This window comes from Streptopelia decaocto (assembly GCF_964273445.1).
Source record: "Streptopelia decaocto genome assembly, contig: HAP1_SCAFFOLD_51, whole genome shotgun sequence".
Lineage (NCBI taxonomy): Eukaryota > Metazoa > Chordata > Aves > Columbiformes > Columbidae > Streptopelia > Streptopelia decaocto.
In genome coordinates, this window is record NW_028117052.1 from 284,002 (window position 1) to 301,610 (window position 17,609).

The following is a 17,609-nucleotide window of genomic DNA, read 5'->3' on the forward strand; positions in this document are numbered from 1 at the left end:
GTATGGTCATATAAGATCATGCTTGAATGCACATCTACTTGGATACAACCCGAAAAACTTCAAAGTAAAGCAAAAACCTTGGTCACAGCATCAAGCAAAAACCAAACACAGGAAAACCCTGCATACAGTAAAAGTTAGCTCAACTAGATACAGTAAAAGTTAGCTCAACTACAACAGTCATACCAATTTATTTTTTAAAATGAAAAATACAATGCTGGAAAGAAGTGTCTCTGAAGAGGAGAGAGAATCAACATCACTGATTACTTCAACTTCAAAGTTGTGCCACTAGAGCCCCAGGGACACCTGGAGGAGCCCAGAGGGGACAGAGAAAGGGACATCATGTGCTGCTCCTGTGCTGCTGAGCTGGGCTGGGCTCCTGGGACACAGGGAGCTCATGGCAGCGGCAGCGCTGCAGAGAGACAGCTCTGCCCAGGAGCAGCTCCTCTGCACATGCAGCAGGGCTGAGGGCTCTGCCTGCAGCACCGAGGGCACAGGAGCCAGGCACAGAGAGGGAAACGCAATCTGGGGTGGGAGGATGCTGAGAGGTCACTTGGAGAGAAATCTTCAGTGATATGAAGCTTGTGGCTGCAGGACATTGCATCTGCAAATCTTGGTAGGATCTCAGAAAGCTGTCACATTGCAGAGCCTGCGAGAGATGTAAGTACAGCTCTCAGAGATTCTCTGATGCAGAGGAGACGACGTGCTGCAGAGCAGGGATTGCCTTCTGCACTGTCAGAGTGACAAGACGTGAATGCTGCTTTCTCCCCAGGATGGCTGTGGGGTGTAAATGTGCAGGCAGGGGTGCCCAGGGCTGTCCTGCAGAGCAGGGTCCCTGCACCCCGGGGCTGTGCTGGGACAGGGACTCTGCCACCTGCCAGGGTCAGGGCTGAGCCTGCCCAGGAGATCCCAACAACACGAGGGGAGAAGCTGTCATGTGAAGGAGCAAACCGTATTGTGCAGTAAAGTTGCTTCTGCTGTGGAGAGGGTGCTGTGTGGGTCAGGGCTGCTCACACATCCAGATCACCCCCAGCATTTTTCCAAGGCGATGCCCCAGTGACAAGATCAATGTAAGGATTAGCAGACAGATAAGGAGCTTTCCTGAGCCTGTCTTTTCAGTTTACTCTCCCAAGGGGTGAGGGGTGCAGGAAAGGATAAAATGAAAATGAGCTCTCATGCTTAAACAAGTCACTGAGACTCCTGAACTGCAACTGTGAGTGATCAGTACATCTGCCAGAAGGCTCATGACATCCCTTCACCACCCCTCTGCCTGTGCACAGCACCTGCATCACCTTGGCTGGACCCGTCAGCCTTAGTCTGACCTGTCCTGTTTTCCAGCCCGCAGACAGGAAGATGCCCCCAGGCAGTGCCCTGTGAACAGGCAGGATCTGTAGGGCCAGGGGGAGGGCACAGAGGGTGGGATGGTCTGTGAGCACTGACAGGGAAGAGACATGGACAGGGAAACACGTCCCAGGGGAGAATCTCCAGGCAGCAGGGAAATGATCAGAAATGAGAGGAAACCAAACCCAGAATGGTTATGAGAGGGAGAACAGAGAAAAGTCCCTGTGATCCCCTGCAGGTCAGATCCCTCCTGTGAGCAGCCCCCTGGCCTCCTCTCCCACCCAGCAAAGCCTCTGCCCTCAGGGCCGGGGGCTCCAAGGCATGAAGCAGCTCCTGTGCAGCCAGAGCTCCAGTTCCTCTGCAGAGCACAGGGGCTGAGAGCAGCTGCCCGGCAATGTTGGTGTCTGGGAGGTGGCTGCACAGCTGGGGAAGGGTGACGCTGTCTGAGTGCCCGGCTGCCTCTGCCCTGGCCTCTCTCACATCCACCCTCACTGCATTTTCCTTCTTGCTCCCCTGCTCTGGGTCACTGCTGTTGGGATCTTGTTCTTGCTGTCAGGCTCTCTGGGGATGGCAGTTTCAGCTGCAGAGTCACAGCCTGATCTTGTGGGTCCTTTCCTGCAGGTGTGTCCATGGGCACACGTGTCCCAGCTTTGCTCTGACCTGTGGGGTGTGGGCAATGCAGTCTGTGGGGCTGGGGAATGAGCTGTGTGTGTCCTGGGCTAAACGTTGGGTGCTGAGACCTTAGGAAAGGGTGAGACTTGTCATGGTCTGAGGTGGATCCCTCTTCTCTCAGCAGTGCCTGGTGGCTTTTCAGGTTAACGTGGGAGTATGATCAGCCTCCATCTCAGAAAGGTGCCAGCCCAGGGCAGCTGGAGCAAGAGAGAGGGACAGACCAGCTGCCCTCACTCTGCGCTGACCCACAGGCACCCTCTGGTCTCACAGGACTCGCTCTGTTCTCCCTGAGTGCAGCAGAAATGCAGAGGGTTTCTGACACCCAACAACACTCCGCAGTGAATATGGGGGGAGATGTAAAAATACCTCGAACTCTTAAACTACCTTCACCATCTCTTGTTCCTTATCACTGGGAAAACAAGTGCTGGCAGCCCTTCTGTATTAGCAGAACCAAGATAGTCCCCACCGTTCCTGTGGCCCCACTTCTGCCCAGCTGGGCTGACTCATCGAGAGCCCATGGGCAGAGACCCTGCTCTTGGTTCCTCATTTTCCAGCACCGAACAGGGCTCCAGGCACAGTGCTGAAGAATGTTCTCTTAGAAAATCAAAAGGGTGTCTGTGTGTGACAGGGGAGGGTCTATGGGAGTTGGTTTCATTTTTGTCAGAGAACACTTCCCTGGCTTCACACTGTCTTTTTTTTTCTCATGACAGCACCCCATGTTCAGGAAAAGCAAATGTCCAACAGCAGCTCCATCACCCAGTTCCTCCTCCTGCCGTTCACAGACACACGGGAGCTGCAGCTCTTGCACTTCTGGCTCTTCCTGGGCATCTACCTGGCTGCCCTCCTGGGCAACGGCCTCATCATCACCACCATAGCCTGGGACCAGCACCTCCACACCCCCATGTACTTCTTCCTGCTCAACCTCGCCCTCCTTGACATGGGCACCATCTCCACCATTCTCCCCAAGTCCATGGCCGATTCCCTCTGGGATTCCAGGGCCATCTCATACTTGGGATGTGCAACACAGCTATTTTTATTTCTCTTCTTGCTCACAGCAGAGTATTGTCTCCTCACCATCATGTCATACGACCGCTACGTTGCCATCTGCAAACCCCTGCACTACGGGACCCTCCTGGGCAGCAGAGCTTGTGTCCACATGGCAGCAGCTGCCTGGGCCACTGGGTTTCTCACTGCTCTGCTGCACACGACCAATACATTTTCACTGCCCCTGTGCAAGGGCAATGCCCTGGGCCAGTTCTTCTGTGAAATCCCCCAGATCCTCAAGCTCTCCTGCTCACACTCCTATCTCAGGGAACTTGGGTTTCTTGTGTTTAGTCTGTTAATCGGTTTTGGCTGTTTTGTGTTCATTGTGGTGTCCTATGTGCAGATCTTCAGGGCCGTGCTGAGGATCCCCTCTGAGCAGGGACGGCACAAAGCCTTTTCCACCTGTCTCCCTCACCTGGCCGTGGTCTCCCTGTTTGTTAGCACAGGCATGTTTGCCTACCTGAAGCCCCCCTCCATCTCCTCCTCATCCCTGGACCTGGTGGTGTCTGTTCTGTACTCAATGGTGCCTCCAGCAGTGAACCCCCTCATCTACAGCATGAGGAACCAGGAGCTCAAGGATGCCCTCTGGAAACTCATATCTTAGTGTTTTCTGAAGCAATAAATTGCCCTTCTGCTTCTACTTAGCAGTTTTAATGTAACTAGTTACAGGTCCAGCCTCTCGTCTCTATTTTCTGTTGTCATTGACATTGGTTTTGATGTGATAATATTGTCATCCCCGTTCTAAATTGCTGTCTGTTTTTCTTTTATAACCACTGGTTGTGTAAATGAGGAGCCATGATCTGTGTGTATTTAAACAAAATAAAGGGTTCTGTAGTGACACTATATCACTATGTCCTTCACTATATTCTTCCTGCAAGGCCTTTTGAATCTGCAGGGACAGTTTCTCTGATGGAATAAGAAGAAAAGAGTCCATCCTGGCAGCACTGCCAAGAAGCAGCAGCGCTTGTTCTTCCAGAGCTGTTCTGGCTCCACTCCCACACTCTCCTTCTCATCCCTTGTGTTGGTGCAAGGCCTGAGTGCTCTGGCAGCTTGGTCACCGTCCTGCTGTGTATCAGTCCTGTGAGCGCAGGCAGGGACAGGCAATGGGTACTGCTGTGACAGAGCTGGCCCCAGAACAGCCTTTCCAGATAGAAACATGATCTCATCAGGGCAGTGCATGATGGTTTATATCTTCTTGCAAAGTTTCTCTCAAGCATATTCCTACCAAAGTCACCCACAGATGATACACCAGTGTGCAGCTGAACAGTGTGTGTGTGCAGGGCTAGCACACAGCAGTGTCCTCTCACAGCCAGGCCTCCTGCCAGAGACCTGCAGGACCAGCAGAGCAGGGGCTGGGCTGTGCTCCTGTGCACTGGATACCCCATAGAAGGAGCCTCAGGTCAGTCATCATGGACTGGCCCCTCACAACCACCATTATCAATACTGGCCTTTCACCCAGAGGATCTGTTCTTCCCTCCATGGATAGACACTCAATGTATAGTTCAGCAGTCTGTGTTACTTTGTACAGATGAGATGTGAGCACTCACATCATGTACGTGAGGTGACATGAACACGAGTGAGCACAAACACCATCAACTGTTCCTTGGGGTTCCATGAAGACCTGTGGCACACACAAGGTCCTGAGGTCACTTCCTCTTGGAAGTAACACCCCATGGGAAACTGCCTGAATGCAGCACTGGGTTGTGCTTCCTTAACTGAGCTCCCCGTGTCCATTCCTCATGACGTGGGACATCTCAGATGAGTGCAGAGCAGGGTGACACACCACAGGGCTGAGGTGTCTCCCACCCCTTTGTAGTGGCAACTAGAGGCCAGAGGGACACTGTGACTCCTGCCTCTGTGTGTAAAAGGGACAGACTCTGTCTCTAAGCATCCCTGGGTGCAGAAGGAGTCCTGAGACCAACTCAGATATGGAGGCCTGATGGAACCCTGGCATTTCTGTGTGTGACTCCAGGAATGAACCTCAGTGGCCCAGTGACATTCATCTCAGCTGCTGGGACAGGCTCATTGCAAGTGCTCCTGTCTGCTCTGTCATCCTTGCCTGTGATTCTGGATTGTGCTCTCAAAAGTAAGACAAAGTGGTAAGAGGGTTTCTGAGGTCTTTGGAAAAGGCAGATATTGAACCCATCTGCATGAAAAGCATGAAGGAGAATTAACAGCTGGTCAACTTGCCACCATACCCGGAATTTTGCAGGGTCACAGACATGCTGTTCCTTGGTGTCCTAGTAGCCAGATCAGTGATCTCTGGGCTGGAGAATTGGAAGCTGGGTGGGAAGCTGGCTGGACAATCAAGCCAAATGTCATCAGCGGTACAAAGCCCTCCGTGCAGGCAGTTACTAGTAGCATCCCTCAGTGACCAGCACTTGGACCAACACTGTTAAACGTCTTTATTCTCCCCCTGTATGATGTGACGAGGGCACTTTCAACTTCTCTGTGGATGATGCATAGTTGTGAGGAACCCTTGAACCTGGTTCCTCACCTGGTTAACCCTGCCTGGAGCAGGACAGTGAGACAAGTGAGACAAGGGCTCTCTTCAAACCTGAAGTTATTCTGCGATTCAATGAATCTTTCCCTTGGAGAGGATTTTGAAGGCAGAATAAGCAGAGGAAGAATAAAAAGAATAAAAGACAGAAAAGGAGTTCTAAATGTTGTCAACAAAAATACAGCAGTTCCTCTGAAGAGTGTTTTTCAACTCAAATCTCTAGTAGGGAATATATTTGATAAATTTGATAAAACAAGCATACTTTTATCTGATCACGTCCTGGACCATAAAAAAGTGATGGATAGTTATGGTATTATGAGTTCAGTTGTGTCTCAGACACTCATAATCCAGTCAGAATCCTGTCGCTGTGAAGGGGACAGTGACGCCAGTTCTGTCTCTCGAAGTGACAGCCCAGCAGCAGGGACATGGCTGGAAAAGAACCTCTGCCTAAGTATGACAGATCCTTCCCAGGAAGAGATCTTGGAGACAAGTTGTCACATCCATCCCACCTGAGAACATGATGGGACAGCAGCAGGGACATGGTCCTGTGTATCAGAGAAGCTGAAAGGCCAGCAGCACTCATGGGATTTAGGAGATCATGGTGAGATTACTTGTCTCTGGTAAAGTGCAAGACGGCTAGCAGAATAACAGGTTGGGATCTCTGCTTGATTGGCAGTTTCTGAGGTGGTAAAGCTTTCTCAAGTAGTGGGAAAAAGCAGCAGAGAAAAAAAATCAAAGCCACCAAGTGCAGATTGGGAAGTGGAGACTGGTTATCAGGAGTAAGAAATGTCACTGGAAGGGCAGTGCTGTGGTTCAAGAGGTGACCCAGAGGGAGCTGGATCAGCAAATGGTTTGTGTTCCAAAGAGCAGCCAGTGAGGGTGCAGACACAGCAGTGAAGGTGCAGAAATGCTGGGGTGAGAGCAGGTGGGGAAGCGAGATGGGTGCCTGCAGCCTGCAGGGAAAGAGGGGCAGGGGTAGGACCATGTAGAACAGCCTGTGGTGGAGATGGCAAACGGCGCTGTAAGGCTGGAAGGGACCCACAGAACCCAGGTCTCTGTCCCCTTGGCCATGGCAGTTGTCTCTGCCACTGAGGCCCAGGAGAAGACATGTTGTCCTCATGGCACTGGGGCCTCGCTGCCTCCTTATAGTCCCATGGGGAAGCTGGAAGTTGTTGTCCCAGTGTTGTCCTTCCCTGGGCCTTGCACACCCACATCTCACGGTCCCAGGAAGAGCCCTGAGCCATGTGTGAGGGACAGGATCCCCCTTCCCATTGCCTGGAGGTCATGGCTTCTCCTTTCTACTTCAGAAAGCAAACCAAGGGGTTTCTCACCATCAGAGCTCAAGAGAAGTCTAAAAGGAGACCTCATGGTGGCTACAGCTTCCTCATAAGGGGAGAAGGAGGGGAAGGTACTGATGTCTTCTCTGTGGTGACCAATGACAGTCCCCAAGGGAATGGAAGAAGGGTGTGCCAGGAGAGGGTCAGTGGGACATGAGGAAAAGGTTCTTCCCCCAGAGGTGCTGGACACTGAACAGGCTCCCCAGGGAGGTGTCATGGCCCCAACATTGTTAGTAACCGAACCTGTTTTACAAAATGTTCCTGAAAGGATGAATCAGTTTTGTAAACTGTCCCTGAGAGGATGTTCAAGCATATCGTGTTCGAGTACACTCTTGTCTTAACAACCTAGCTTTTATCTTAGCCTAAATACGTATAGAGTGAGGACACTGCACATGATCAAAATAGTTCCAAGATGTAGCAATCGATGTTGTAATCAATATTGAGTAACCGTTACGTATCTTAATGAATATATGAATATGTATGTGAATGGACTGTATAAATACTATGTAACTTAAACTGACCAGCGAAGCCAGCTTTGGGTGCGAACCCCTGGTTTCCCAGCACTGAAATAAAGCACCGCATATAATTACGCCCGTGGTTATGTGTCCTGATTGCTAACAACATGACAGTGTTCAAGACGAGACTGGACAACGTCCTCAGACACATGGGGTGACCTGTGGTATGTCCTGTGCAGGGACAGCAGTTGGACTCCATGATCCTTTGGGTCCTTCCAATTCAGGACATTCCATGATTCTATGAAATACTAGGTCAAAAGTCCATGTTTTCATTGTCCAGATGAGATGTAAACATACACATCATGTGCATGTCCACTGTGTACATGTGGTGAGATGAACCCAAGTGAGCACAAATGCCATCAGCTGTTCCTTGGGGTGCCATAAAGGTCAGTGGGACAGAGATGGTGTTCAGGGGTGTCTTCCAACCTGTGTTATTGTAGGATTCCATTAATCTTTTCCTTGGAGATATAAAATGCCCCAGAGTAAATACAGCAGCTTCTCTGACGAACGTTTCTCCACTGAAACCCTTGATAGGAAATCTATCAGATACATTTGATGAAAGCAGCTTAGTTTGATCTGCTCACACACTGGACCACAAGGAGGCTGATGGTGGGTACGATGCCATGTGGTCACTTGTGTCTCAGGAACTCATAGTCCAGTAGGAAGCCAATGGCTGTGGAGGGGACTGTGAGGTCACTTCTGCCTCTGCAGGGGATTGGCCAACAGCAGGAACATGGCTGGCAAAGGACTGTGAGGTCACACACACGAGATGAGCAATCAGGCCCAATCAGCATGGCTTGATGAAAGGCAGGTCCTGCTTGACCAGCCTGATCTCCTTCTGTGACAAGGTGACCAGCTGAGCAGATGAGGGAAAGTCTGTCATGGGGAGTGAATCCGCCACACAGGATGTAGGTGTTGTGTCCTTAGACTGCAGTAAAGCCTGTGACACCGTATCCCACAGCATCTCCTGGAGAAGCGGCAGCTCGTGGCCTGGATGGTGTATCTGCAATGCGTAAAGAACTGGCTGGAAGGCATTTTGTCCCCTGGACCCATTTGTCCCTTTCCTGTTCACATGGGCATCCCATGAATGCATCACTGCTCTACCCCAGTGTAGACAGGCACAAGGCCTTCTCCTCCTGGACCTCTTATCAATGTCACTGTTTTCTACAGCACCCTTATCCTTGACTGTGAGATGCCCAGAACAGACCTCCCAAGACAGTTTGACAAAGCCTTTTTTCTACACTATCCCCACATCCCTGCTCAAGGACCAGAAAGGTTGGGCGCAAGTGGAGCACTGAGAAAAATGGTCAGGAAAGCTTTGAGGTGCACAGAGAGCCCATCAACATGTTGGCATGCTGCTCTCTCTGAACAAGCCCAGAAGACCAGCACAGCATTTGCTGTGTCCCAGAAATTCACCTGGAAAGTTGGGATATGGAGAAAAGGTTTCGTCTGGGAAGGGACAGACAGGGGCTGGTGGAACTGGCTGGTGTGACCATGAGACGTCTCCCCAACACCTCAGAAAAGTCCTGGCTCTCAGGGAGGCTGCATGGTCCTCTGAGAAAGAAAATAGCAAAAATGACTTATCATGGAATCATAGAATAATTGTGGTTGGAAGAGACCCTTCGGATCATTGAGTCCAACTATAACCTAATTCTGGCAACAAACCATGTCCCTAGAACCTCATCTGTATGTCTTTTGAACACCCTTCAGTGATGGTGACTCCACAACCTCACTGGGTAGTCTGTTCCATTGCTTCAAAACCCTTTCCCTGAAGAATTTTTTCCTCATATCCAATCTAAACCTCCCCGTGTGCAACTTGACGCCATTTCCTCTTGTCCTATCACTTGCTACTTGGGAGAAGAGACCAACACCCTCCATGATAAAACCTCCTTTCAGGCAGCTGTAGAGAGTAATAAGGTCTCTCCTCAGCCTCCTGTTCTCAAGGCTGAACAGCCCCAGCTCCCTCAACCGCTCCTCATAAGACTGGTGCTCCAGACCCTTCACCAGCCTTGTCACCCTCCTCTGAACTCTCTCCAGCACCTCAATGTCTTCCTTGCCATGAGGGGCCTAAAACTGACCCCAGGATTCAAGGTGCAGCCTCACCAGTGCCCAGTACAAAGGGGTGATCACTTCTCTAGTCCTGCTAAAGCTCTGATTGAATCAAGGCTTGAACACCTTGGTGTGAGCCAGTTGGTGACAGGCTGGACTGCAGACTCCTGATGTCCCTTCAACCTCAGTTCTCTCATGATCCCATTGTGATGTTGGGCTCTGTTTCAGACTGGACCAGAGCAGGCGATGATGGGGCAGGATCCACCTGTGCTGTAGGTGACCATCTAAACCAACATCTCAGCCAGTGAACCAGCCAACACCTCAGTGTGACTCGCTCTGGGCAAAGTGTGAGGAGTCCTGGGCAGGGAAGGTTCAGAGGGCATGGGGCGCTGTGCAAGACACAACATGATCTTGGCTTCATCCCTGCAGGCCCATCAGATGTCAGTTAATGTCAAAGAAAGTTAAAATAAGAAGAACTGAAGATAAAGATTCAAAGCAAAGTATGGTGTCAACATACTTTCTATTAATTAATTAATTAATTAATTTATTTATTTATTTATTTATTTATTTTAAAGTCTTTGTAGGGGAGTTTCTCTTATTTGAAAAGGAAAGAGTTCTCCAGAACTGGGCATGGATTTAGGACACAAATGTCTTCAGCTCCAGGGACACAAACACCTGGTGCCAGTGTAGATGCCCCGGGAACCCCTGCCCAGGCTCCACCTGCACTGCAAGGTGCTTTGATCTCCCCAGGTCCTGTGTGATAGATGCCAATCCCAGGCCAGCACCTCAGGTACACTGGGCCTCTAAAATGGCACTGGCTGTTTATGGTGAGACAAGTGATGACTGATGTCTGCCTGGAAACGTGCACTTTATTGTTGTTGTTTTGTTTGTGGTTTGTTTTGTTGGTTTTGTTGTTTCTGGGGTTTTTTTGGTTTTGGTGGTTGTTATTGTTTAGTTCGTTTGGGTTGTTTTTGCTTTGGTTTTGTGGGGTTTTTTGTTTCTCTTCTTTGGTGTTTTTTTTTGTTTTGTATGTTTGATTGGAGATTTTTGTTTAATTTTTTTTTTTATTTAAACATTAAAATTTAAAGGAAAAAAAACAAGAAGTTAATTATGGGGAATTGTAATAAGGGAAGGAGAAGAAATATTGGTCTTCCCCTGTACTTCTATTACCAACACTCTAGTATTTCATCTCCCTCGTCATTCAGGAGTTTCCACCTCTCCTGATTAAATGTCTGGACGTTTGCCCTTCCCAGTGCTCTCAGGTTTCTCCTCCACTTGCTCTTTGGTCATTCAGTGGCCTCTCAACTGTCTGGTTTCTGCTTTGAGCTTCAGGGAGTTACAAACTTGCCCCATTCTTCAGAGCTCTAATTAACATGGCAGTCAAGACGTTCATTGTGTTTCTATCTATCCTCTCCTATCTCTCTGTCTAAAGCAGTTCTTGTGTGGGTGTCCCTTGTGGATGCTGGACCTCATCAGATCCAGCTTACACACACAGCTGAGGAAAGTGTTTTGCTGTTTATTAAACTGTGCAGTGTTTGCACAGGAGAGTAGGTGGAGCTGGTGCACAGGAGCTGCAGCATCTCCTGCAGAGCTCAGTGGAGAAGTCTGATGTAGGAAAAGTGATGCAATCTCTGGTGGCCAATGAGGGAACCGGCAGACTGGGGGTGGGGGTGAGGAGCGAGGTTGTCCACACAGTGTCCAGCCTCAAGGGACTGTTCTCCTGCCTGTCCAGATGTCTCCAGGAGACCCTCTGGATCAATGTCCAGTGTAGAATGCTGCTGTCACTTCTTCTATACACTGGAAAATGATAGAAAATACCCTTGAAAGAAAAGACCCTCCTTTATGAAATCTTCTTTGAAATCGTCATCAGTAAGTGTCCCATTGAAACCTCTTCAGTTAGTTCTACAAGTCTGGAAGATTTGAAGAAAATTAGGGAAAGAAACATCGCTCCTTAGGGCTTTCTGTGTTTTAATGAGCCCCATGGCGTATTTGGTGCTGAGTCCATGAACCTCAGATACCAAGGACAGACTGAAGAATCTGCTCAAGAAGTCCAAGCCAGAACAAACTCCAAAGTACCTTGAAGCATTAATGGGCCCCACTGAGGGCTGTTACTGACAAAGCCTCCCCAGGGACTCATTAGAGCAGATAATTGGAGGCTGTGATTGCATCAGGCAAAGGCAAAGTGCAGCAGCTCTGATGCTGAGAAAGCCCTTGGTTTGTCTGATGAAGGACAATGGCCAAGCCTTGAGCCCCTGCCCCTAGGAAGGGAGATCCTGTCCCTCACGTGTGGCTCAGGTCTCTTCCTGGGGATGTGGGGAGTGTGATGCCCAGTGCAGGACAATGGTGTGATGCTCTGTGGGGGTGCAAGGAGGCAATGGGGTGCCATGGCCATGACAACCATGTGTCTCCTCTTAGGCCTCGCTGGCAGGAACATCAGCCATAGCCAAGGGGACAAAGACCTTGGCTCTTTCAGGGACATCCAGCCTTGCCAGCACCCTTGGCCATCTCCACCACAGTCCATCCTACACTGTCCCAGGCCTGTGACTGTTTCCCCACAGGCTGCAGACACCCCATGCGCTTCCCCACCTTGTTCTCAGCCCAGTGTGTCCCCACCTGTGCTGCTGTCTCTCCATCCTCACCAGCTGTTCCTGGAAACACAAAGTCATGGCTGATCCAGAGTCCTTCTGAATGACCATAGCACTGTGCTCAGAGTGATATTTCTTTATCCTGAGCTCCACTCTGGGCCTCCAGAGCTGCAGTTTCTGATGGTTTTCCTTCCTCATGCTGTTCCCTCTACCAAAAATAGTAAAATAAAATAAAATAAAAGGCGTCATCTTGGAAAGTGATTTTCAAGTTTTCTGAAGCTACTACTGCCCTTTCTTGTCATGGTTTTACCACAGCCACCAACTAAAACCATGAGAGCTGCTCACATCCTGCTCCCAGTCCCCAGGTGGGATAAGGGAGAGAACAGAAAGGGAAGGGAGAAACTTGTGGGTTTAGAAAAAAAAATAATAAGACAATAAAAATAATAAAAGTAACACACTACTACTAATAATATACTTATACTATTTCTATTTACATAAAGTAAAATATATGATATTCAGTGCAATCCCCCACATGACTCCAGTTGTGCTGAACAGGCAGCCCAAAAGAAGAGAGCACCCTGGTCCTGAACAGCTGATCCCAGCAAGAGAAAGTACAAGTGCAAAAGGCAGAGAGGCCCAAGGGCCAACTGAAAAACAGCAAAACATCATGAAACTGAACTAACACTGAACTCTCAATCGAATGGAACTTCCGAACAGAGCTAAGCAAAGCAGCCAGAAAAACAAAACTAACGGGCTGGAAAAGGCATCTCCAGCTTTATACTGAGCATGACGCTAATGGTAGAGAATAGCTCATTGATTGACCTGGATGTCAATAAAGATGCTGTCTTGTCTGTGCCTCCTCCTACCAATTTGCACCTGCAGCTGCACTCCAGAGAAGTCCTTGGTTTCACTGACAATAGTCCAGGTAAATTAAATAGAAATAGATAAATTAAATTAAGGAAATACACTCAGTGCTATCCCCCATGTAACTCCAGTCACACAGAGCAGCCAGTCCTGCAGAAGGGAGCACCTTGGTCCTGAACAGCCCATCCCAGCAAGAGAGAGCAAAAGGGCAACAGGCAGAAAGGCCCAAAGGCCAACGGCAAAATGGCAGAACAGCAAAAGGCCGAACTGACATCGAACTCCTGACAGAATGAAACTTCTGAATGGAACTCACCAAACCAGCTGGAAAACCCAAAGTAACGGATGTAACAAGCCCTAAAAGCCGGCTCCAGCTTTAGACTGAGCATGACGCTAATCATAGGGAATATGTCATTGATCAGCCTGCATGTCAATCCAGGTGCTGTCCTGTCTGTGTCTCCTCCTGCCAATCTGCATCCACAGCTGGATGGCCAAAGAAGTCCTTGGTTTCCCTGACAACAGCCGAGATCTCAGTGAGTTCTGACATTCCTTTCATAGCGAATGGCAAACACTGTAAAGCTGCTAAAAGACAAAATGAACTCTATCCCAGGGAAGAAACAGCATTATCTCATTATTCTCATAGTAAATCTAAACAAAAGATTGTACTGGCTGTGAAGGAGAGAGGTTCAAAATGCATGAAGAAAATTAACTCAATTTCAGTAAAAACAGCATGTTTCCTGAGGCTCCCCTTCACCAGGCTAAAGCAGTTTGGGTGTCTCAACATCTCCACACATGACCCAGACTTTCTCTGGCCACATGGCAGCTACTCCCCGTTCCTCCAGAATGGAGAACCTCACACTGGGACACATGGCTCTAGATGTGACCACACCAGTGCTGAGTCACGATGGACAATAACTGCCCTTGTCTGGGTGGCCACGCTCCTCCCAGTGCAGCCCAATGTGCTCATGGGCATGTTCCTGTTTAGCACCACTGAGGACTGGCTGAACATCCAGGCTCAGAGGGTTGTGACCAGTGGCACAAAGCCCAGCAGGAGGTACCATGAGGAGCACTGAAGGACACCATATCCCCACCCAACATCTCCTCCCCTCTTGGGTCCCTGGAATCACCTCAGTGCCAAGGGGGAGAGCACTGCCTATATGGGTGGAGGAGATGGGGTCTGGAATCAGGGTCCAGGGGAAGTTTCTCCTGCTTGTTCATGCAGCAGCAAGCCGGGTTGGATATTTGAAGAGAGGAACTCTTCCTAAGGGCCTCCAATGGGCATGGGGATGGTCTATAGTTTCCTGCACGCTGCCTTTTCTCGTGGAGATCACAGAGGCTGCCAGCCCTTTAGAGGACCCAGGACAGGCCTTACCCTTCTTCTGGTCACAACTGGACCCCAGTTCTCCAGCTCAGGAGCCTTGTCCTGTGGTGACTTCTCGGGTAAGGTTGACAAGAGGGGTGCATAAGTTTGTCTTAAGGACATGTGATGAGCACCAGGACTGAAGTACCAGAGCATAAGGACCGGCATTTCTCTCTCTGGTGCTCCTGGCCCCATTCGGTGCTCCCCACAGGGCCCCAACCTGGCACTGATGCTCTGCAGAGCAGGTTGGCTGCAGAACCATGGGGTGACTGCACACTGGTTGTGCTGCTCCGTGAGGGACACAGATGCAACTGCATGGGCTGCACTCTCACTGAGTTCTTTCCTGGGGGTCTAAAGGTCTGGAATGGGTCCAGAGCATTTCTTGGGACTCACTGGATTTTCTGCTCATTTCGGTTCAGCAATGCCTCCTTGTCCTTCAGGTTCCAGGAAACTGGTGCAGGAAGACGCTGCCTATCCCCTTCCCAGGGACAGAGGTATGCTGAGCAGCCCTGAATTCTTCAAATCCTCCTTCAGGCCCTTCTTGAAGATGGGGTTGACATCTTCCTTCCCCAAGGACCTCAGAACTTCTCTGATTCTGCTGTCACTTTTGAAAGCACAATTCAGAATCATGGGCAAGGGTGATGTAGCAGACAGGAGCACTTGCAATGAGCCGTCCCAGCAGCTGAGATGAATGTCACTGGGCCACTGGGGATTGTTCCTGGAGTCACACACAGAAATGCCAGGGTTCCATCAGAGCTGGCCTCGTGGACTACTTCTGCACCCAGGGATGTTCAGAGACAGAGTCTGTCCCTTTTACTCACAGAGACAGGAGTCACATTGTACCTCTGGCCTTCTGTTGCTACCCCAAAGGGATGGGAGACACCTCAGCCCCACATCATGAGAAATGGACACGGGGACCTCAGTTCAAGGAAGAAGATCCCAGTGGGTGGTTTCCCGTGGGCTGTTACTCCCAATGTGAAGTGACCTCGAGACACTGTCTGTCCCGCAGGCGTTCATGGAAGTCCCAGGAGTAGCTGATGGCGTTTCTGCTCACTCAGGTTCATGCCATCTCACGCACATGATGTGCATACTCGCATCTCATCTGTACAATGCAAACATGGACTGCTGACCTAGCCATTCAGTGTCCCTCCATGGAGGGAAGAACAACCTCGGTGAGCTGGGGAGAGAGGCCAGTGCTGGAAATGGTGGTTGCGAGGGGCCAGTCCATGATGATGCCCTGGGGCAGCTTCTGCAGTGTTTCCAGTGAACACAGGCACAGCCCAGCCCCTGCTCTGCTGGTCCTGCAGGTCTCTGGCAGGAGCCTGGCTGTGAGAGGACACTGCTGTGTGCCAGCCCTGCACACACACACTGTTCAGATGCAAAATGGCATTTTATAAGTGAGTGACTTTTGTAGGAATAAGCTTGAGAGAAACATTGCAAGAAGATATAAACCGTCATGCACTGCCCAAAGAAGATCACTTTTCCTTGTGCAAGTACTGTTACTGAGGCCAGCTCTGTCACAGCAGTGCCCATTGCCTGTCCCTGCCTGCGCTCACAGGACTGACACACAGCAGGACGGTGACCAAGCTGCCAGAGCACTCAGGCCTTGCACCAACACAAGGGATGAGAAGGAGAGTGTGGGAGTGGAAACAGAACAGCTCTGGAAGAACAAGAGCTGGTGCTCCCTGGCAGGGCTGCCATGATGGACCCTTTTCCCCTCCTCCAATGGACAGAAACTCTCCCTGCAGCTCCAAAAGGCCTAGCAGGAAGGATATAGTGAAAAACAAGTCACTACAGGACACTTTATTTTGTTTAAATACACACAGATCATGGCTCCTCATTTACACAAGCAGGGGTTATAAAAGAAAAGCAGACAGTGATTTAGAAAGGGGATGACAACATTATCAGAATAAAAAAAATGCCAAAAACAACAGAAAATACAGATGACAAGCTGGACCTCTAACAAGTTACATTAAAACTTCTATATAGAAGCAGATGGGCAGTTTATTGCTTCAGGAAACTGTAAGATATGAGTTTGCACAGGGCATCCTTGAGCTCCTGGTTCCTCATGCTGTAGATGAGGGGGTTCACTGCTGGAGGCACCACCGAGTACAGAACTGACACCACCAGATCCAGCCATGGAGAGGAGATGGAGGGGGGCTTCAGGTTGGCAAACAAGGCAGTGATGAGGAACAGGGAGACCACAGCCAGGTGAGGGAGGCAGGTGGAAAAGGCTTTGTGCCGTCCCTGCTCAGAGGGGATCCTCAGCACGGCCCTCAAGATCTGCACATAGGACACCACAATGAACACAAAACATCCCTCAAAAAAAAAAGCAGTAAACATGAGAAGCCCAAGTTCCCTGAGGTAGGAGTGTGAGCAAGAGAGCTTGAGGATCTGGGGGATTTCACAGAAGAACTGGCCCAGGGCATTGCCCTTGCACAGGGGCAGTGAAAATGTATTGGCTGTGTGCAGCAGAGCATTGAGAAACCCAGTGGCCCAGGCAGCTGCTGCCATGTGGACACAAGCTCTGCTGCCCAGGAGGGTCCCGTAGTGCAGGGGTTTGCAGATGGCAACGTAGCGGTCGTATGACATGATGGTGAGGAGACAATACTCTGCTGAAGCTAAAAAGACAAACAGAAAGAGTTGTGTAGCACATCCTGTGTAGGAAATGACCCTGGTATCCCACAGAGAATTGGCCATGGACTTGGGGACAACGGTGGAGATGGAGCCCAGGTCGAGGAGGGCGAGGTTGAGCAGGAAGAAGTACATGGGGGTGCGGAGGTGCTGGTCCCAGGCTATGGTGGTGATGATGAGGCCATTGCCCAGGAGGGCAGCCAGGTAGATGCCCAGGAAGAGCCAGAAGTGCAAGAGCTGCAGCTCCCGTGTGTCTGTGAACGGCAGGAGGAGGAACTGGGTGATGGAGCTGCTGTTGGACATCTGCAGCCTCTGGACACAGAGCACTGACCAAAGAAGAAGAGACAGTGACTAGATAGGGGAGATTTCTCTGAGGAAAATCAAAGCCATTTCTCACACACCCTCCCCTCTCCACACCCCTTGTCCTTTTCCAGACCTTCCTCCAGCTCGGTGTCTGAGCCCTGGGTGGTGCTGGCTGGAGGTGCCATGAGGAGCAGAGGCTGTGCCCGCTGGCTGCCGAGGAGTCAGCCCTGCTCTGCAGCAGGGGACATGGGAACGGGGGGCAGGGGACAGAACTGGGGTTCAGCTTTGTCAGATGGAGCCACAACATGTATCACCTTTCCTAAGTGCTGAGAACCCCATGTTTGTCCAAGAACACCCACGACTCCTTTCAAAAAACAAACTTTATTTTCTCTGTACAGCATCTCTTTGCTT

At 50.2% G+C, this 17,609-nt stretch overlaps 2 protein-coding genes across 2 annotated transcripts; one reads left to right on the forward strand and one right to left on the reverse strand.

Annotated features, from left to right (window-relative positions):
* Window positions 1-2,743: 2,743 nt before the first annotated feature.
* On the forward strand, window positions 2,744-3,658 carry LOC309451937 (olfactory receptor 14A16-like; the record flags this gene model as incomplete). Its single annotated transcript, XM_082076633.1, has 1 exon — window positions 2,744-3,658. The coding sequence occupies one exon, from the start codon at window positions 2,744-2,746 to the stop codon at window positions 3,656-3,658; it is 915 nt and encodes a 304-aa protein (XP_081932759.1).
* Window positions 3,659-16,265: 12,607 nt separating this feature from the next.
* On the reverse strand, window positions 16,266-17,198 carry LOC309451930 (olfactory receptor 14J1-like; the record flags this gene model as incomplete). Its single annotated transcript, XM_082076627.1, has 1 exon — window positions 16,266-17,198. One exon carries the CDS (start codon window positions 17,196-17,198, stop codon window positions 16,266-16,268), a length of 933 nt encoding a protein of 310 aa, XP_081932753.1.
* Between the last annotated feature and the right edge of the window lie 411 nt (window positions 17,199-17,609).